This window comes from Mustela erminea, chromosome 5 (genome assembly GCF_009829155.1).
Source record: "Mustela erminea isolate mMusErm1 chromosome 5, mMusErm1.Pri, whole genome shotgun sequence".
Taxonomy (NCBI): domain Eukaryota; kingdom Metazoa; phylum Chordata; class Mammalia; order Carnivora; family Mustelidae; genus Mustela; species Mustela erminea.
The window spans coordinates 28,140,678-28,162,525 of record NC_045618.1 but is presented as its reverse complement, the minus strand read 5'-3'; the positions used below and the strand labels follow the sequence as shown (position 1 = coordinate 28,162,525).

The following is a 21,848-nucleotide window of genomic DNA, read 5'->3' as shown; positions in this document are numbered from 1 at the left end:
TGAACATTTTTAGTATTCCATTATAATTTATTACATATGATCGTTTCGTAAGTTATATTGCTTTTCATGTTTGTTTTTTTGTTGGTGGTGTTTTTTGTTGTTGTTGTTTTGGTTTTTGCTTGCTCTGGGGATTATAAAGCATAAGCTTAACCTTTTGGTGTACTTCAAATCCGTATTTCACTAGTTCAAGTGGAATGTAAAAATCTTACACCATGTAGGTCCTTTTGCCTCCCCTCTAATATCATAGTTCTCTTACATATTACATTTATAATCAGTGAAACCCTATTAGTGTTTTAATTTTTTATTTCAACCCCTAAACATTGTTTAAAGAACTGTGGAGGAAATAATCTATTCTCTTTGCTCCCTGTTTAACCTTTGGATTGCTTTTGCTTTGTTCTGTGTCCCAAGTCCTTCTGATATTACTTCCCTTTTATCTAGAAGAACTTTGATTAACCTGTTGCCTATGAATCCTTTTTATTTTCTTTCATCTGGGAATATTCTTATTTGTTGTAGGATTCTGTGTTGACACTTCTTGCAGACTTAAAAAGTGTCGTTCTACTGTCTCAGGTCTCCTTGGTGTCTGAGGAGAAAACCTCATTCAAATTGTTCTTCTCTAGGTAATAAAGCATTTTTCCTCTGTTTCCAAAATATTCTTTCTTTATTTCATCAGTCAATTTTTTTTTTTTGAATTTGAATATAGTTGACACACAACGTTACACTGGTTTCAGGTGTACAACTTAGTGATTTGGCAAGTTTTACATTATTCTGTGTTCACGGCAAGTATAGCTACCATCTGTCCCGATACATCAGTATTACAATATTGTTGACCATTCCTTATGCTGTGCCTTGTAGCCCTGTGATTATTCATTCAAGATGTTTTTTTTTTTTCTTTACTTTAGTTTATAACAGTTGACTATGATGTGTCTGGTATGGATTTCTTTCTTTTTTTTTTTTTAATTAAGATTTTTTATTTGAGTGAAAGTGAGTGAGTGGGGCAGGGGAAGCACAAACAGGGGGAAGGAAAAACAGTCTCTCTGCTGGGCGGGGAGCCCCATGCAGGGCTTGATTTCAGAACCCTGGGATCATGACCTGAGCTAAAGGCAGATGCTTAAGTGACTACCAGGTGCCCTTGGTATGGATTCCTTTAGGTTTATCCTTTTTGGAATCCATTAAGTTTCTTGAATTCATACATGGGTGTTCTGCCAAATGTAGGAGGTTTTTGGCCATTGTTTTCACCCACTTTCTGCACCCCTTGCACTCTAATGACACAAATATTAGGCGATTTCTCTTGTACCAAAGGTCCCCCAAGTCTCCTCATGTTTTTCCAACCTTTTTTTCTATTGTTCATATTAGATAATTTCTATTGTTCTGTCTTCAAGTTCATGGAATTTTTTTTTGCCTTGAGCTTGTGTAGGGGGTTTTTAAAATTTTCGTATGGTACTTTTTAGTTTTTAAATTTCTATTAATTTTTTTTATATGGTATCTTTTTTTCCCTTGCTTTTGATTGTTTTTTCTTTCAGTTTGAGAGTGTTATCATTATTTGTCAGAGCATTTTCATAGTCATTGCTTTAAACTCTGCTAAATAATTGTAATATCTGTGTTCTTTCATTGTCAGTATATGTTAATCGTCTTTTCCTATAGGAGTTAAGACATTCTTGGTTTTTTGTGTGCTGAGTAGTTTGGACTGCAACTGGACATTGTGGATATTATGGAATGGGACTCTGTATCTTAAGTCCTGGGAAAATGCTGATTTTTTATTTTAGCAGGCAAACTACTTGGTTCAATTTAGGCTATGGTTCTGACCTGCCTTCTCTGGGGTATGATTTGGTGTCAGTTCTGTTTCAGAGCCTCTGCAGTGCCATTTGTGTCTGTCCCATGAGTGACGCCTGTTGCCATCTGGGAGCCAGCTGTGGTCTCAGGGGTTGTGGTGTGAGAGGATCAGATTCATACACATACAGCTTGGGGGTGGGCCCAAAGTTCATGAGCAACTTTATGGACTTGCTGTTTTGAGATTTCTTCCTCTCCACATTGTCCCTGGGGCTTTCCAGTCCCCTGGGGTTCCCTTTTTGGTTCTTTAGCCAATAGCTCGGGGTTTAGTAACTAGTTCCACCACGCACTTCTACACCCACACCTTGTCTGGTGCCCAGTGTTGGGAGGAACAACTGGGTACCTCTTCCATTTAGTGTTCTCGCCAACCTGCCTGCTACTCTTTCCTTACAATACATATAGTGGCTCCACATGTCCCATCTGGGGTCAGAGTTGCCCCACATGTCCCATCTGGGGTCAGAGCTTCTTGCTGTATTGCCTATGGGGATGGAGCTACTACTCCCTGTATCCCATCCAGGGTCAGAGCAGCATTCAGCAGGAGGCAGGCTGGTGTGTGCTGTTTCTTCTCCCCTGGAGCTGGCACAGATGTGTTTAGATGACATCCACCTCAGTTTCTGTGCTTCCCTGCACGGGGCCTTGTTTGTGCTTTCAGTCCTTTGCCAACAGCCCCCTCCCTTTTTCATGTTGACCCTCGTCACTCACCTTAGTAGTCCCTACAGTCTGTCCCTGGAGGAAGAGCTCTGACCTTTACCATCTTTATCATTAGTGTGTAACCTTGCTTAGAGGAACCATCTAGGAAGTGTCTGTAGGCAGGGAAGCACTGTTGCCCCCTTGGAGGCTGTGCTGGCTTCATTGGGGCAGACAAACTGTTGAAAGAAGAGGACATTCCCTCCTCTGGCTCCATGAGGGGTTGTCAGACCCTCCCAGAGATCCTACTAGGGACAATGGCTCCAAGGTGGGAAGGGTGACAGGAAGCAACAGTGTATGTGGTGGTCCATTCCTGGAGGCCAGAAGAGGCTACATCATGACTCCTTTGTGAGCAAGCCTAGAAGAGATTGGCCATAATCACTTCAGCCATCTCCATTGCCCTCAAGAGAGGGGTCAGGCGAGTGGGGGTCTGATTTCCCCACTTTGGAATGATTGTCAGAGTATCTCCACCCTTCCTCACAGCTCAGGTAGCTTTGTGTTTTGTTCTAGGCCAAGATGGCGGCCCAGGTGACGCTGGAGGATGCACTGTCCAATGTGGACCTCCTGGAAGAGCTCCCTTTGCCTGACCAGCAGCCCTGCATTGAGCCCCCACCATCCTCCCTGCTCTACCAGGTTTGTGCTGGGTAGGAGTGGGGTGCACTACCTACAATGCTGACCTCCACATGATGGTTTTTCTCTTCCTTTCAGCCAAATTTCAACACTAACTTTGAAGACAGAAATGCATTTGTTACTGGTATTGCAAGATATATTGAACAGGCGACTGTCCATTCTAGCATGGTAATTCCTTCTGCATGTTTTTGTTTTCCTTGGGGGAAGAGTACCTGTGATGGCAAATGTACACTTTTTTGGTGTTATCCTGATATGGTATATAGTAAGGAAAAAGAGAAGAAAGTGGATGAAAATGCCTTCTGTTTTTAGAGAAGGCTTTGTTTTTCTTATTATAAAAATAATAAATGTTCTTTCTGAATATTGAGCATCTGTAGATGAAACAAAGAGAAAAAACCTTTGTCAGCATTTAGAGGGAGTCCGTTCTCTCTCATTATTTATATCTGTACTCATACAAGCAGTAATACACTTAAATGTGATTCAGATTGCATGAATGAATTACACTGTTGGTAGATATTTTAATGATTTCATAAACTTTTCATATGTCATGAAAATGTGCCAGATAAAGTAATTTTTAATAGCTGTCAAGTCCCATTTTGTAAACTTCCTCAGTTTAATTATTTTTGCATGTTTACTTAGTTTCCCTTTTTTCTTTGTAATAAAAAATGTAGTGGTGAATATCATTCCAAACACATTCCCATTGGCTAGATTTGTCAAAGTGAAGTTACTGGGTCAAAAGTTGTAAACATTTTTTTTAATTTTTTTCTTTTTTAAGATTTTATTTATTTGACAGAGAGAAATCACAAGTAGGCAGAGAGGAGGAAGCAGGCTCCCTGCAGAGCAGAGAGCCCGACGTGGGGCTCGATCCCAGGACCCTGGGATCATGACCTGAGCCGAAGGCAGCGGCTTTAACCCACTGAGCCATCCAGGCGCCCCAGCTGTAAACATTTTAAAGGATCTCAAGAACATGATGAAATATAGTTGACATGTTTAGAATATCTCTGCACCTTTTACCATTTTGCCAAAGAAAACAATGTGGAAGGAGTAGACACGAAAGCAGTTTTTGTTTTTGTTTTTTGTTTTTTTTAAAGATTTTATTTATTTATTTGACAGAGAGAGTTCACAAGTAGGCAGAGAGGCAGGCAGAGAGAGAGGAAAGGAAGCAGGCTCCCCGCTGAGCAGAGAGCCCGATGCGGGACTCCATCCCAGGACCCTGAGATCATTACCTGAGCCGAAGGCAGCGGCTTAACACACTGAGCCACCCAGGCGCCCCGAAAGCAGTTTTTTAAATAATGGCAGTCTTTGCATGGATACTCTCTCTGGATTTTAAGTGCTGCAGAAATACTTATAGCTTTTCCTCCCCTGCACTAGGGATGACAGAGTTGCCTCGGTCTTATGAGCCCAGAGGCTCTCTGTAGCCTGGTGGTAAGGCCTTTAAGACCCTATGCAAATCTACCCTATACTGTTCTCAACTTCAGGTCTGCAGTGCCAGCAGGTTGTTTAGGGGTGAGTGGAGTTGAGGAATAGTGTCTGTGGCAGGTACCCTGGGGCATGCTGGCTCCTCTCCAGCCAAGGGAAGCCACGGGAGCGTTTTGGGCGGGCGTTATGGCTTCAGTGCTGCACTGCAGCATCATCAGCTTCTTACCAACTGTCTGGTGTGTGCAGTTCTTGGTACTTGTCTATCCCTCAAAGTGAGAGTCAGGATAGTTTATGCCTCTGGACTTAAGCAAAATGGCATCTCCTTTTTTACGATTGTTTTCCTGCTTACCTTTGATTTGCCCTGTGTAAATTTCATTCTCTTGCAGAATGAAATGCTGGAGGAGGGCCAAGAGTACGCGGTCATGCTGTACACCTGGAGAAGCTGCTCTCGGGCCATCCCACAGGTGTCCCCATCCCAGCCATGCCTCACTCCATCCCTGATGGCTGTGCAGCCCCCCTCTCCCACTACAGACAATGCTCCTACCCTTCTGGTTCCCCCCATCTCAGCCAGACCACACCCCCACTCCACCAGTCCTATCCCCCACCCCACCCCATTCCACCCTACAGTGGGTTGGCACTGCTGGCTCTGCCCTAACAGTGCCCTGCCCTCTCACTTCTAGCAAAGTTGAAGCCTCTTTATGTCATACTTGTTTATTCCTAGGTGAAATGTAACGAGCAGCCTAATAGAGTGGAAATTTATGAGAAAACCGTAGAGGTCCTGGAGCCTGAGGTCACAAAACTGATGAATTTTATGTACTTCCAGGTAAAACAGTGAAATAATCCTAGGAGTTTAATGCAGAGAAGTAGGAATCTGGCCCACTCTCACCCATCACCATGACTTACTAAACAAAATGCATGTGAATTAAAGCAACCATAACAGCTTCTGAGACAAAAAGGAACAAAGCCTTTGTCAGTCTAAAGCTTTACTGACCCTTCTAGAATAAATACCTCTTTTTGTGTTTCACTTCTCTTGTCTCTTTGCGAGTAAATTTGTATTTCCTCCATGAAGACTGTTTTCTGTTAGTTCTAAATGCGTTTGTCATTCTGTTAATTCATACTTTTTATTCATCTTGTTTTTCAGGTCTTTTCTTTCTCTCAGCTTCTCCTAATTGTCCACTTAGTGGTCCTTGCTCTGCCTTGGCTCCTTTGGCCCACTGGTTAGGCAGAGTAGCCACAGGAAGGAGATTTGATAGTTTTTTAAAGATTTATTTTGGACATGTATGAAGTTTTTATTATAGATTCTTCAGGAAAGGAAGAAGATAGAACTTACTAGAAGAATTTTTGTTTTATCTTCGGGGTTGTCAAGAGGGAAAATTTCCCTAACACCCCTTTGCACCTCTGAGTGCTAAAACGTCTATTTGTAGACCTTCTATTGGAGCATTTTTCTCAGTAACTTTGCTTGTATAATCAACGAAATTCTTTTGCTTTAGGATGTAGTTGGTAAAGTAGAAAATAAATGATGATTGTCACTGAGCAAAGGCATGTGGAAATTACTTTAGTAAACAAGTCTCTTTAACTGAGCTGTAAAATCCACTCATTTGGGTGGGTATTTCATCAAAAAGGAATAGTGAGTCCAGATAACATGCTTGTAGCTGGGCATGGAGATAGACCGTCACTGATAACAGCCTTTACGCCCTCCACTCCTCTGCTCAGAGAAATGCCATTGAGCGATTCTGTGGGGAGGTGAGGCGCCTGTGCCATGCGGAGAGAAGGAAGGACTTTGTGTCTGAAGCCTACTTGATCACACTGGGCAAGTTCATTAACATGTTTGCTGTGTTGGATGAACTGAAGAACATGAAGTGCAGCGTGAAGAACGACCACTCGGCGTACAAGAGGTGAGCTTTGACTTCATTCCCCCAGGTCCTTGCAGAGAGTGCTCTGGCAGGCAGGGTGGTTCCTGGTGAGATGCACGCTCTACACACAGTAGGTGTGCATCTCATGTGCTGAAATAATGCAGCTGGTTGTTAGCAATTATTTGGCAGCCTCGGATAGTTTGAATACACAAACCTAGGTATGTGAGGGTATGTGAGGTAGCTGGCAGTTGATGTGTGTGGCGATGCATCAAGGTATGTCCTCACAGGTGTGTGTACGTTGTAGTTTCATGACACTAGAGTGGGATCTGGTCATCCTCAAAGGTTTGTTGAGAACCTGTGGGTGCTCAGCTTGTGTAGGAACACAGAAGTACGCAAGTCCCTGTTACAGAGGCTTAGGGCCACTGCAAGGCTTTTGGCTCAGTAGGCATCTTGGTAAGGGCACAGGCAGGTTCTACAGCGTGAGGGCGCCACCTGTGTATGTCATTTCCTGGCTGCACATCCCTGGAAGGTACACACCATCACAGCAGTGGGCAGAGGTGGCCTGTGGACTGTCATGGAGTCATACTGAGCTTTCAGGTCCCTGAGACTAGCTCTTTTTCAGAGCTAGAGAGACCTTCTGGAGAAGAGAATTGGAAAGGTGGGTGTGGCATGATAGTGTGCTTCTGGAAAATTGTGAGGGGCAGATGGTGGCAGGAAGATGGAGGGTGGTCGAGCAGAGAAACGCAAACTCTCTTCTAATAGACTTGCTTTAGTTAATCTGTGCTTGGTACTATTGAAGGCATGAGTAGCTGGAATGAGATGCTGACTTCTGTTTCTTCTGCTTGCTAGAAATCTTCACTATGAAATTAAATTTGATGAGATTTTACTTTGCATTGGAATAGGCTGTAGTTACGTTGTATCTGAAATCATAAAATTGTTGCCGTGTCTTTAAAATAAAATCAACATGGGATATGGTGCCAAACTGAGATTTGAGGATGAGGTTTTGGTGGGAGTTGGGCTAGATCATCCAGGGTTTAAGCTTGATCCATAATGAAGTTAAGTGTATGTATCCATCACCTAGAGTTAGCTCTGGTGATCTTGATCTGTTAACCTCTCTTGAACAGGAAAGCCTGGAGTTGACCTTATCTGATGTGTTTGTGAGATTGTAAGTGGAGCATGGGGGCTTCTGAGGGTAGAGGATAGAACCCTGCCCAGGAGAGCAGCTTCTTCTCCTGGCTACACAAGTCCCTTGCCACATGATTTTGAGCAGCTGTTTCAACCTTTCTGACTTAGGAAAGTAGAGGAGGTAGACAGCATCAGTGGTTTTCAATTTCAAAAAAGCTTTTTTTTTTTTTCCTTAGTAGCGGCAACTTTATTCTGAAAGCCCAGTCTATAAAATAGTATAAAGATGGGACTGCTCTCTGGAAAGGTATGTGTGTGGGGGCCAGCACCCCCTCCAAGAGTCACCCCGGCTCTCCTGAGCACAGAGGGGGCTTGGGGCATCCCTCCTGCCTTCCAGTGGCTTCTTCCTGCGACCTCTGTTTGGGACCCCCTATCATCTTATCCTCACTTCTCTCAGCCCTCACATATTTGCACTCGAACTTTTTTTTTGCGCCTAGTGATAGCTAATCATCTGAGTATAAATGCCAGGATAACCCATGGGGTTATGGAGAGGCTTGAGGAAAATAGAAAACAGTATTTTTGACCCCTTCATTAGTCTTAGCAACTATTCAAATCAGTAAAGTGAACATTTTAAAAAAGAATGTTAATGGTTTCACTTATTTGTGGAGGATAACAAATAACATGGAGGACATAGGGAGATGGAGAGGAGAAGGGAGTTGAGGGAAATTGGAAGGGGAGGTGAACCATGAGAGACGATGGACTCTGAAAAACAATCTGAGGGTTTTGAAGGGGCGGGGGGTGGTGGGAGGTTGAGGGAGCCAGGTGGTGGCTATTAGAGAGGGCACGTATTGCATGGAGCACTGGGTGTGGTGCAAAAAACAATGAATTCTGTTATGCTAAAAAAAATAAAAATAAATAAATATATATATATAAAAAATAAATAAAAAAGAATGTTATCATTATCAGAGTTCAAGTTAGGTTTAAGTCTATAATTTTTCAAAAACCTGCAGAAATAACAGTGGCTTAAACAAGGTTGCAGATCATTTCTCTCTCACCTGAAAGTCCTGAGGTAGATGGTCTGCAGCTAATGAGAGGATTCTACAGTGTTCACACCAGGGCTCCTGCTGTCTTGCTGCTCTGCGGTCTTCATGTGTTATCTCATGGTCCAGGATGGTGGCTTGAGCTCCAGCTATCATTTCTGCATTCCAGTCTACAGGGAGGAAGGAGAATAGAAGGGGTTATACTATCTTTTATAAGTAAAATTCTAAGTGCCTTGCAGTGTTTTTCGTTATATCTCATGGCTCAACCATTGGTCATGTGGACATGATGCACATTGCTGTAGCATGGAAATTTGGGGGTTATTTCTAAAGAGGCACAGAGTAAATGACTGTTGGTGTAGGTTATCAGTCTTTACCATGAGAATTCTTCATTAAAACTCCCAAGTTTTTAGGTTACAGACATGTTCTTATGTGGCAAGTTTCCACTAAACTTTTTGGGGGCTCCCCAGATGAGCACAATGCTCATACCCACCTTTGCATTTCTTTGCAAGACCCAGGGAGAGAATCATGTGTACCCTGCAGTCTTATTGGACCTGAATGTATAGGTAATTATGTGTATGCTGTTCCCTCTCCCCTCACATCTGCCCTGTGAGTAGGACAGATGGACAGTTGTTCTTATAGATGTGGTAAGTGAGGTTCAGGAGAGTTCAGGAGATTAATCCAAGATTGAGCAGCATATTGGTGGAGGAAACCGGGATTCTATCCCTGAGGTTTGGCACCAAAACTATGTGTGGTCCCTGACTTTTGAGAGGCATGGTAGCCTGGAGGATTCTTGGCAGAGAACCTGGGCTGTGCTGACCCATCTTCATTACCACATTGTGGGAGACACTGTGGGGGAGGCAGTCTTTCTCAGAGTTGGGAACAGATAGCCATGGGGAGAGGCCAGTATACAGGGACCCTTCAGGAAGGCCTATGGCCAACACTGCCAGATCTCTGAGGAGGTCCATCAACTATGGACATTGAAGTGGTGAGCTGTCTAGGCTAGCAAAAGAGTGACCTGGATTCCAGGGTAGACAAGCTCGAGGAGGCTGAAATTATAACTAGCTACTAAGACCCACATTTTTATAGGTAACTATCACCAGATAAAGTAATCTGTATTTTCCCTGCCTTTTTTTTTTTTCTTTTTAAGTCATTAAGCACACTGGTTATTTAACTCTTTTTTTTGCTTTCAAAGGGCTGCTCAGTTTTTACGGAAAATGGCAGACCCACAGTCCATCCAGGAATCACAAAATCTGTCCATGTTCCTGGCCAACCACAACAAAATCACACAAGTAAGGCTCGCACTCTTGCTGCTCTGGCTGATGGGACGCATTGCTGGGGTCTGGGGCCCCGGGAGCAGTCCCTGCCATGGATCTCACACTGTGTGTTTCAGTCGTTGCAGCAACAGCTTGAAGTGATTTCTGGCTATGAAGAGCTTCTCGCCGATATTGTGAATCTGTGTGTGGATTACTACGAGAATAGGATGTACCTGACACCCAGCGAGAAACACATGCTTCTCAAAGTACGTGTGTGGGCATGACTGCTTACATAACTGTAGAGAGAAGAGGCTGTGCTTTGATTATGATCCTTTTGCCAACCTTTTTTTATTCTCATGCTTGCCGTGTGTGTGTGTGTGTGTGTGTGTGTGTGTGTACGCTTGCCGTGTGTGTGTGTGTGTGTGTGTGTGTGTGTGTACACACACACAGTATCTTCTCTGGTGCCCACAGCATGCACTACAGGCTCTCAACACATTCCTATGACCGTGTCTCAGGCTTGACCCCAGTGCCAGTTGGGATCATATGCCACCCTCTGGAAAATGTACCCATGGGTAAGGAGGTCTGGGGTCAAGGGCTTTTCTCAGCATTAGCTTCTTTTTTTTTTTTTTTTTGTTTTTTAAAGATTTTATTTATTTATTTGACAGAGAGACATCACAAGTAGGCAGAGAGGCAGGCAGAGAGAGAGAGAGAGAGGAGGAAGCAGGCTCCCTGCTGAGCAGAGAGCCCGATGCGGGACTCGATCCCAGGACCCTGAGATCATGACCTGAGCCGAAGGCAGCGGCTTAACCCACTGAGCCACCCAGGCGCCCCAGCATTAGCTTCTTATAGCAGAGGTTCTGCTTGTTAAGGATATGATTCTTAGGAATTAAGAATACTATGTCTCGGGCGCCTGGGTGGCTCAGTGGGTTAAGCTGCTGCCTTCGGCTCAGGTCATGATCTCAGGGTCCTGGGATCGAGTCCCGCATCGGGTTCTCTGCTCCGCGGGGAGCCTGCTTCCTCCTCTCTCTCTCTCTCTGCCTGCCTCTCTGCCTACTTGTGATCTCTCTGTGTCAAATGAATAAATAAAATCTTTAAAAAAAAAAAAAAAAAAGAAGAATACTATATCTCCATGATTATAGTAGACTCATTTTGGTCAAGAACATGGCTATTCACCATATTGGTGAATTTCTTTTCTTTTCTTTCTTTTTCTTTTCTCTTCTTTTCAAGATTTTACCTATTTATTTGAGTGAGATAGAGGGAGAGAGAGAGAGATCACATGCAGGGGAGAAGGATAGAGGGAGAAGCAGACTCCCCACTGAGCAGGGAGTTAGATGTGGGACTCAATCCCAGGACCCCGGGATCATGACCTGAGTTGAAGGCAGGTGCTTTAACTGACTGAGCCACCCTGGTGTCCTGGGGAGGTTTTCAGTGACCTTTCTTACTGGAAAGAGGAGAAGCCAGTTCTGCCATTGCATTTGTTCTGCTTTCCACCTTTGGGGAGAACAGCCGTGAAGGACCTTGTGCTAGGTGTCTTGTCAGCCCCAAACCTTCCATGTAAGAGTGGGCCCAGCCCAATACCTCTTCTTGCAGGAGAGCACCGTGCTGGAGGTGCTCTGTCTAGTGGAGCACTCTGTGACGGTGGAAATTGTCTGTGCCATCTGAGCGGGAGCCTCTGGCCATGAATGTTTATGGAAATCCACATTTAGTATTGCATTTGCTTGATGAGAGGTGGAGGTGGTGTTTGTGCCTGGGGAGGACTTTAAAATAGCCGCAAGAAATGACACGCATAGAAGAATAGCTTCATATGAAGGGGTAGCTATTTATTTATAAGGAACTTGTGAGAAAGTGCTTTTTGAAAGAAGAGTGAACTCTCCATTTATGATCTTAGGGGTAGTTAAACTTGCAGGACTGAGTATTTTTGTGCCGTTTTGTGATTTTCAGGTCATGGGGTTCGGTCTATACTTGATGGATGGGAGTGTCAGCAACATCTATAAACTTGATGCCAAGAAAAGAATAAACTTATCCAAAATCGATAAGTACTTCAAGGTGAGTTACATTTTTTTAGATAAGCCTTTTTATCAAGTGTAAATAATTTGAATTTTGGGAGGTCAATTCTGTGACCTGCATCTGGAAATGTGGGCATAGGCAGCGGGAATGGGGGATGTCACTGGCTTCTGTCTGCAAAGGTGGCCACCCTCCCTCCTGTTCTGCATCAGTTTTGCCTGGGTTTGAACCTTGTGTAAAGGGAATCATGGCTATGTGTATTCTTTTGCATCCGGCTGCTTTCACTCATTCGTTAAATTCATCCCTGTGAGATCCCGCAGCTATAGATAGTCCTTAGGTTTTCTTCATGGTGTCCATTTTATGATAAAACCTCAACTTATTTATCCGTTCTGTTCTGATGAACATGAGGTCATTTCTGAGTTTTGGCTGGCACAAACAATGCGGCTTTGATTTAGTGCACGTCTGTGCATGTTTCTGTTGAACATATGTATATCCAGGGCTAGGATTAGGGGCCACAGTCAGTGGTAGATACAGCCTAATGACTGCTGATTTGCATTCTCACCACTCCACATCCTCACCAACACTTGGCACTGTCACTCTTTTGGGAAAGAACATCCTGAAATGTGGTACATCATGGTGATATTTTTGGCTGGTATTTCCTCGTGTTTTAGTTGATATTTCCCTGGTGACTTTTCACTCTATTAGTGTTTTGTGTGTTGTCTTGTGAAGTGTCATTTCAAGTTTCGTTATGTATGCAGGTACGTGTTATTTGTTGGGTTCATGTGTTCTGAAATACATGCATTCTACCCTATGTGGCTCTCCTTTTCACTTTCTTAAGAGTGTCTTAAGTGAACAAAAGTTCTTAATTTTATTGTAGTCTAGTATATCAATCTTTAATATCTACTTTTTTTTAAAAGATTTATTTATTTTAGTAAGGAGCACATGAGAGCAGGAGGAGGGATAGAGAGAGATGGAGACAAGCAGACTCCCTGCTGAGTGGGGAGCCCAAGGTGGGGCTTGATCCCAGGACCCTAAGATCATGACATGAGCCGAAACCAAGAGTCAGATGCTTGACTGACTGAGCCACCCAGACATCCCTTTAATATCCACTATTAGAAATCTTTGTATAAGGCAGGCTTATGAGAATTTCCTTCTTATTACTTTCTAGAAACAGCACCATTTCCTTTTCTATCTAGATCTATATTCCTTCTCAACCTGGCCTCTATGTATGATGTGAGGAATGGGGGTTGACATTTTTAGATCTTTTTCTTTTCCCCATTATGGGCATCCAGGTGACTTAATGTATACAAGTTCTCTGGTAACAGAACAGATCTGCTTATCATTATCAGAAAGCCTTCAAGTTACATTCTTCAAGATTGTCTTGGGTGTCATCCCTTTACTGTTCAAATAAATTGGCTTGCTGATTTCCATATACACACTACCCATGAAACCATTTTTCTTCTTGGAATATTGTTTGGGCTTCCATAGATCAATTCCATAGCTCAATTTAGGGAGTAGAATACCAAGTCTTCTAATCCATAACCTGATATATTTCTCCATTCACTTAAAACTTCAAAACTTTCTCTAGAATTTTTGGTAGTATTTTTGTTTAGAGGTCTTGGCCATATTTTGTTAAATTTATTCATACATATTTATAGTTCTTTTTAAATTCAATTATAAATCGTTTCTCTCTCTCCTTTTTTTTTTTTTTTTTTTAAAGATTATTTATTTATTTATTTATTTGAGAGAGAGAGAGAGAGAGAGAGAGAAGGACCAGGGGAAAGGGGCAGAGGGAGAAGCAGACTCCCCACTGAGCAGTGAGCCTGACCTGGGGCTTGATCCCAGGACTCTGGGATCATGACTTGAGCCAAAGGCAGCCACTTAACTGACTGAGCCACCCAGGTGCCCCAAATTGTTTCTCTTTATATTTTCGTTTTCTATTTGGTACTAGTATATAGAAATGCAATTGATTTTTTTTTTTTTTAATGACCATGGGTCTAGCAGCAAGGTAAGTTAATTTTAATATTTGAATTGGTTTTATGAATATTGGTTCTACAGTTGTATATGGTCCTTCTTAAAGTGAATATGTAAGTTCCTTACATTTTTTTTCTAGTAAATGATTTACAGAGATAGTATTCAGCACATAGTAATTACCAGCATTACTCATTCTTGTGATTGTATTTGGTGACTAAACATACCTAGTGACCTTGTTTTTTTTTTGTTCTTTAAATATAGCAGCTCCAGGTGGTTCCACTGTTCGGGGACATGCAAATAGAACTGGCAAGATACATCAAGACCAGCGCCCACTATGAGGAAAATAAATCTCGGTAGGAGGAGAGTGAGCTGTCCAGTTGGAACATTCTGAAATGTTCTCATTGTGGTTTTATAACACTTACTTATCTAGAGAGAACACCTTTGACATTTTTAACCATCTGGAACCAAATGCCCCATATGGTAGCCCTTGTCACTGGTGACTGCTTACATTTAAATTCATTAAAATTTTTTTTTTAAGTTTCTTGGTTAAAGCATCCACATTTCAAATGTTCGGTAGTGTCTACTATGTTGGACAGCACAGATAGAGAGCTTTTCCATCATCTCAGAGAGTTCTGTTGGGTAGAATGACTTGAGAATATATAAGCTCAAAAGTAGTATGCTGGTAAATGCCTAACAACTATCTCTGCTGGGGGCATGAGGACATTTGCATTTATATCACAGAGATTATAAAACTATTACTTAAAGGCCAAATCCAGCCCAGGGCTGTTTTTGTAAGATCTCAGTTGCTTTGAATGGTGTTTATATTTTTAAGGGGTTTTTAAAAAATAAATAAATAAATAAAATGAAGACAATGGCTATGTGACTGAGACATATAGCCTGGAAATTCTGAAGTATTTATTTACCTTCTGGTCCTGTAGAGAGAGAGCTAGCCCGTCATTGTCATAAAGGATCCTTGGCTCACAATTACAGATGATAAACAACGTACTATATTTTTCTGGAGATTCTACATAGCCAGCTGAGTCTTGCAGGGTGCTTTTGTTGACCCTTGCCAAACACGTGTACCTGTAGCCAACTGACAGTTGCAATTCATCCATGATTTTGGAAAAACGCAATTACATCTCAGTCTACCTACTTAGATGTCAGCCAATTTTTTTTTTTTTTTTTTTTTTAATAAACTCTGAATTGTAAACACTTTAAGCCTTTGCAGGCCACATTTGGTATCTGTCATATAGTCTTCTTTGCTGTTGTTGTGGTTTTCTTTTTTTAAACAATGAAAATATATGTACCATTTTACATGACTCTAGGGCCATACGAATACAGGTGGTATTTGGCCTGTGCTGTAGTTTGCTGAGCTCTGTCCTAGCTTATTTCTTAATAAATCTGCCTTTAAATCCAGTTAGGTGATTTCTCATTCTCCTCTAAGTTACATTCATTATTCAGCACCAATTTAAGCTCTGCTTTCCGTGGTGTAAATACCCCTGCCGTGACTGACTGCAAGCTAACAATGTGACAACTCTAGTAACATGTCCTTACACAGTGCTTCTAGCCTAACACAGATGAGCTCTAGATGATAGGTAATGGCAAAACCAGTAAGAGAATCAGGAAACAATGAGTTTTGCATTCTTATTTGGACGTTTTTGATATGAGTCAATAGCATTTAATTGGTGGTAATGGGTATGTTTAACAGCCACCTTGGACGTGCCTGAGCATGTAGCAGTCAGCTTTGAGAGTCCAGCCCAGCAGCCCTGCACCAGCATCTGGGTCCAGAAGGGGTGGTCAGAGGGTGCGGTGTCAGCAGTCAAGTTCTGGGCTGCAGGGTCTTGCTGGAGGTAGACATGCTTTTGGGGCCTGCATGGGTGGCAGGTATATGGAGGGCGGAATCCAGTATAGAGCCTGGGCCTCAGATGCTCATCGTAGACTCGGAGCCACATTGGATGATGCCGACATAATCATTGCATCATCCTACAGTTGAATCAGAAAGTAAGAAAGGGATGCGGCTTGAGACAATGTACCCATTATTTTGACAAGGGATAACCTGCATCCCTTCTCTTCAAGCAAAGAGGACCAGCTCATTAAAAACATGGCGAGAGTATTGATGTTGAGTGTGAGGGAGCAGTGGTCAGAGCCCCAAAGCCCATGCTTTCTGCCTGGGACCTCCAGCAGCTTTAATTGTTAATAAGCTTTTTTTTTTTTTTTTTAAGATTTTATTTATTTGACACACAGAGAGAGATCACCAGTAGGCAGAGAGGCAGGCAGAGAGAGAGGGGGAAGCAGGCTCCCCACTGAGCAGAGAGCATGATGCAGGCCTCGATCCCAGGATGCTGAGACCATGACTTGAGCCGAAGGCAGAGGCTTTAACCCACTGAGCCACCCAGGCGCCCTGTTAATAAGCTTCTTTTCTACTAAATTGACTATCTGTTTGCTGCTGAAGTGGTATGTTGTACACATAAGTAGTTATGGCAACACTGTCTAACTTCCAAGTAATGTCAGTTTTCAGTCCTGTAAGGGTAACTTTTCTGAGTCTTTGGCAGACTTGTTTTCTGCTATAGCTTATGTTTTCATATGTGATTAATAAAGATAGGAGTTAAGGGGCCCTTCCTTGCAAGGGTGATGTAGCAACAACTCCTAGCTTTTTTGAAAGTAGTTGGCTGATTAAGGAGAAATTACAATTCCTTTTCCAAAGCACAGATGTGAGAAGGTAGGACAGTGGCTCTGACATAGGGGAATGGGGCTGGCCCAGCTGTTTCTTTGCTGAGAATTCATGTTCTCTCCAAGCCTCTGTGTCCTGGCCAGCATGCAGTGGCCATCCTGTGTGCCTGCTATGCCTGTGTCCCCAGGCACCCCGCATTGTGAAGCATGAATCTTCTGCAGGCACCTCTTCAGGTAACACACATTTCCTCTTCACTGCCAGGTGGACGTGCACATCGTCCAGCAGCAGCCCGCAGTACAACATCTGTGAGCAGATGATCCAGATCCGGGAGGACCATATGCGCTTCATCTCAGAGTTGGCACGCTACAGCAATAGCGAGGTAAGTGGGCCTTCAGTGCCCATCTGTGCCAGTAGCTAAGGCCAGAGATGTGCGAGAACCTTTGGCTAGATGGGCGGGTATATCCTAGGTGCCCAGAGGAGGAGAGCCTGGAGTTGGGGCTAGGAGGAAGCACTATCTCTTAGCTATGGGTCTTTTTAACTCCTTCCAGCTTGGCAGCTGGGTTTTCTGTGCCCTTGCTTGGGCTGGTCACATTCTCTCTACTTGCCAAACACAGCTCCAGGCCAGTCCTGCCAGCATGTGGGGTGGACAGGAAGGGGTAGTTCTGAGTGCAGAGGAGCAATGGGAATGTCATTTCTCACATGTGAGCAGGGAGGGAAGCGAGGTCAGGGATGTGGCAATGGTCCACAGTATGTGTGCTACACAGAGTCTTAGAGGGACCTGGAGACCTGAGACCACATACACACCTCTCTGGTCTTTGAGAATCTGGTACCTCAAGATTCTCAGTAGGATCATTAACATTTGGAGGGAAAAGTTCTGTGTATTGGCCCCATCCATTTCAGGATGATAAGGTCCCCTATTCCCCAGCCAGCAAACACTAGCCATCATGTAACCAGAATGACTGGAAGACAGTCCAGATGGTTCAGAGCACTCGCTAGCTCCAAGCATACCTCTGGTGCCCCCAGGAGGAGGTGCTGTCTCACGGTCTCCCCAGCTGACAGCTCAGCCCACAGGGTGGAGACAGAGGCAGGTGCTGTGCTGATGTAATTGAAAACCGAATTTGTGGGAAGCTCTCAGACGACATGTAGAGTTGATTTCTACCCTTAAAATAGGTGTGTCTGACAGCACATATGGCTCCTGTCTATTTTCCCTCTGATGTCTGCTATAGTACCTTTATAATTAAGATAATAGTTTTAATAAGAAAAAAAGAGATCTTTGAATGCTCTGCTCAGTTTACTTTTAAACAGGTTTATGGGGATTTAATCCACATACCGTACAGTTTGCCCATTTAAAATGTATAATTCAAAGGTTTTTGTTTATTCACTGAATTGTTTACCACCACAGTCCATTATTGGAACATTTTCATTACACCCAAAAGCAACGCTGTACTCATGTGCTTCTGATCTCTATATAGATCAGAGGTTCTAACCACCCTCCTTGGGTTTTTCATATGTCTTATGGAGATCACGGCTCTTTTTTTTTTTTTTTTTTTTTCCAAAAGCTACATTTTACTAGGGCTCTTTTTAAACATGACTGGAAGGCAGCTATGCTCACCACTATACCACCAATGCTAAACATGACTGTAATAGCATTATCACACCTAAAAAAAAATTCAAATATTCCTTAATATCAGAGTCCTTGTTCAGTTTCCTCTGTTGAGTCACGGATGGTTTTATTTTTCCGACTTGATTTGTCTCAGGATCCACATGAGTATTATACACTGTAGTTGATTGGTGACATATCTTTGAAGATGTGTCCCTTCTCCATCCCTCTTGCTCCCTGTGGGGTCCTTTGGCGTGACTTCTGTCCTCTGTGCTTCTTCTGCATGGGTGATTAGATCTGGAGGCCTGCTCAGACTCTGCTTCCTTCCTCTCAGTGCAGCTGGGCCTTCATTGGCGGTGCTGCAAACTACTAGAGTGTCTGGCTGTCTCTCTTTGGAGTGTGGACAGCCATCGTCCACTGCCAAGTATATGATTCATTAGGGCTGCAACATGATGGTCTTCTAGTCCTTTCATTCCTCAACTCCTCCTCTAACAGCTGAGCCTTTCTCTGCAGTATGATTCCTTCAGGAGAGAGAGTCAGAGCTGGATTCTATTGCTATGTGTATCAGTTTTTCAAATAATTGATTCTCTATCATTATCTAAGGTAAACTTTTTGGAGTACTGTTTTAAAATTCATCTACTTTGTTTCTTTCCCCCTTCCCCCCACTCTCCCCACCTGCTTTCATGCTGAGAATCCTGGTTCTTAATGACTACACATATTTTGACTTGATATCTTAGTATACTCTTAGAAGTCTTAAAATAGAGGGGCACCTGGGTGGCTCAGTGGGTTAAGCCTCTGCCTTCAGCTCAGGTCATGATCTCAGGGTCCTGGGATCGAGCCCCGCATCGGGCTCTCTGCTTGGCAAGGAGCCTGCCTCCCCCTCTTTCTCTGCCTGCCTCTCTGCCTACTTGAGATCTCTCTCTATCTAAAAGGAAAAAAAAGAAAAAAAAAAACCTTTAAAAAAAAAGTCTTAAAATAGGCAATACCAATGCTAATAACAATATAATTACTAGAAACTATAATTATATATTGTAATATATAACATTACAGTATTATGATGACAATATAATTACTAAAAGTTGTTTTTAAATTTGTTTTGTAAGTTAATTTTGCTCTTAGATTTGCTCCCTCTAGGGATGGAGAACAAATCATTGGTTCCTTTCTCTCTTTCTTTCTTTTCTTCCTTCCTTCTTTTAAATCATTGTTTTTCAAAGTCCCTTGAAGTGGTTTGTTTTGTGTTGGTCTCAGCCTGCTGATAGTGATGCCTGAAGGACTTATCTATCTTTGCAGCCCCCATAGACATTTCCCTAAGCAGAGCCAATATTGTGGCTGGACAGTTCCCTGTGGTTCTTATTGTGCTTGCAAGATGTACCTCAGCAACAACCATTAGGGCATTTTGAAAAAAAGAAGGATCATTACTTAAAAATTCTGGAAGGCACATGGCATGCCTAGAGCCACAAAGTGAAGTGGTGCTAGAGAAGGCATGTTGATCTGGGACTCCGCCCTTACTGGGGCTCAGGGTGGGGTACGTAGGATTTCATGGGCTTATTCTTCATTGGCACATTTCAAACATAAGAGCAAGAATTAGGGCACTAAAGTGGGGTCATTCAAGTGATCAGTTTTTTAGGTCAACCAGAGCTTTCTAAGAGGGGAGCTTCATAGATGGGGCTGCCTGGCTCTTTATCTGTTTGTATAGCTGGCACTCTGTTTATTCTAGATGGATGTCCTTGAATTGGATGCCTCAGCAATCAAAAGCTTAATGCCAGGCACTTACTGTAATCAAAAAAGCTGGTTGTTAGGTACCTGTACTACATTGTTCTTCAGCACGGTCATGAACCCAATTCAGTACACACTTTAATTCATGCTTTCATTTTGCTTCTGAGTTTTAGGGATTGCTTGTGTCCCATAATTTAATTTTATATCATAATTATATTAAATATTTATGTGGTTCCAAACTCAGATGTACAATAGGAGGTATATTCAAAGAAATCTGCTTTCCTCTCTACCCTACACCTTCCTGCCCTTTAGGTAACAATTCTTAAATACAAGTTTTGCATTTTTTGATATAAGCAAATGCACATGATGTGGCATGTTTTCCTTTATTAGCTAAGTAGAAGAGTAACTATGCACATGGTTCTCTTAACACCATGTCCTAGAGATCCCTCCAGCACAGTCTGCAGAGACATTCTCAGAGAACTACAGAATGTCCATTGTCAAGGCTCTGCTGTTACCAGCCTTTTGCTGTGGTAAAGGCTCCTATGCCCCTGTCATTTCATAATTTTGCAGATGCACCTTTCCGGCAGATTCCTAGTGGATTTGCTAGGTCATGGGGTAAATGCCTAACTGGTTTTTCTAGATATAAGGTGACTTCTCTATGCTCCTCTGGTGCTCTAGGTTGTCACAGGGTCGGGCCGCCAGGAGACTCAGAAGACAGACACTGAGTACCGGAAGCTGTTTGACCTGGCACTTCAGGGCCTGCAGCTGCTGTCCCAGTGGAGTGCTCATGTGATGGAAGTGGTAGGCACTCTGTACTTTTTTTCCTTTGGAAATGCGGAGATCTGGAAGAAACCTACCCTGGTTGATTAGAAGTGCTTTTCCCAAAATCATCCAAGAAATTGACTGGTATTGTTTCTGCATTAACTTCGGTTTGGATCAAGAACAAATTGACTTTTTTTAATCTTTGATCCCAAGAACAAAAAATTCTGTATCACTATAAATGTTTCTTAGGTGGCTCAAAGTACATTTCATTTATGTGTGTTACAAATAAAGGGCCTCATCTTTTAAACCATATAGATAGAATTTGTACCATTATGATGATTTTTAATTCTCAGTTTTAAAAAATATTTTCTCTATAGAGTTCCAGCCATTGGTTTCTTTTGTTTAGCTTTAGTAAAGTAGTTTCTTGGAGATTTGGATACCTCTAAGTCATAGAAGATTTTTCCTTTTGTTGTTTATTTTGACCAGATAAAAATTACTAAGCTGGATGAGTATGTGATCATAGGAAAGGATGATTTTTTTTTTTTTAGTCTTTAGATATGCAACACAAAATATCCAGGACATTTTATCCTATGTATTTCTTAAGGCTGAAGTCATGGTGCCAGACTGTCTTGTGGTTTTATGGAGATGGACTTACTGTGTGAATGTATGTGTGTGTCGTGTATATGTGAGCATGCATGTATGTGTGTGATATTCAGATGCAGCTAATATTAGAAGGCTGAGCTTTGGTCACTTTGGTGATAGTCATGTCGGTATGACCAGAATGTAAGCATTTTGCATTCAGTGTGCCTGTCTCCCCCTTTTTGACCATAACAGTATTCATGGAAACTTGTGCACCCAACGGACAAGTACTCCAACAAGGACTGTCCCGACAATGCTGAGGAGTATGAGCGTGCCACCCGCTACAACTACACCAGTGAGGAAAAGTTTGCCCTGGTAGAGGTATGGTTGGCTTTCTTTTCCTCCTTTTGCTCTCACCTCAGACTATCTTCCCGTTCAAAGCAAAGGCAAAAACTTCAGTGCACAGTTTCATGTTGTCGTTTCTGTGTAAGGCAGCCCTCTGCATCTTTCTTAGTTGCCAGCAGAACACTGAAATAGAATGTAGGTTCCTGGTCTCTGCACTGATGACTCCTCTGGGTAGATCAGGGGTGCACTCACAAGTGTCCGGGAGTGGGGCATATCTTCTTGATTGGGAGAGAAGAGGAACAAGATGTAACCCTGGTACCCTGAGAGAGAGGAGCCCCCATATTTCCAGCTATTACCACCAAGCTCTTT

General features: G+C 42.8%; 1 protein-coding gene across 1 annotated transcript in view; it reads left to right on the top strand.

Annotated features, from left to right (window-relative positions):
* CYFIP1 (cytoplasmic FMR1 interacting protein 1) overlaps positions 1–21,848 on the top strand; it is a 121,046-nt gene that overhangs the window by 42,100 nt on the left and 57,098 nt on the right. The window contains exons 2-13 of the mRNA XM_032342325.1: positions 3,025–3,147; positions 3,223–3,312; positions 4,947–5,024; positions 5,282–5,383; positions 6,274–6,455; positions 9,768–9,864; positions 9,966–10,094; positions 11,770–11,874; positions 14,068–14,159; positions 16,739–16,856; positions 20,472–20,594; positions 21,390–21,515. Coding sequence (XP_032198216.1) covers positions 3,031–3,147; positions 3,223–3,312; positions 4,947–5,024; positions 5,282–5,383; positions 6,274–6,455; positions 9,768–9,864; positions 9,966–10,094; positions 11,770–11,874; positions 14,068–14,159; positions 16,739–16,856; positions 20,472–20,594; positions 21,390–21,515 — 1,359 coding nt within the window. The 5' untranslated portion in view covers positions 3,025–3,030. The remainder of the gene's footprint in view (positions 1–3,024; positions 3,148–3,222; positions 3,313–4,946; positions 5,025–5,281; positions 5,384–6,273; positions 6,456–9,767; positions 9,865–9,965; positions 10,095–11,769; positions 11,875–14,067; positions 14,160–16,738; positions 16,857–20,471; positions 20,595–21,389; positions 21,516–21,848) is intronic.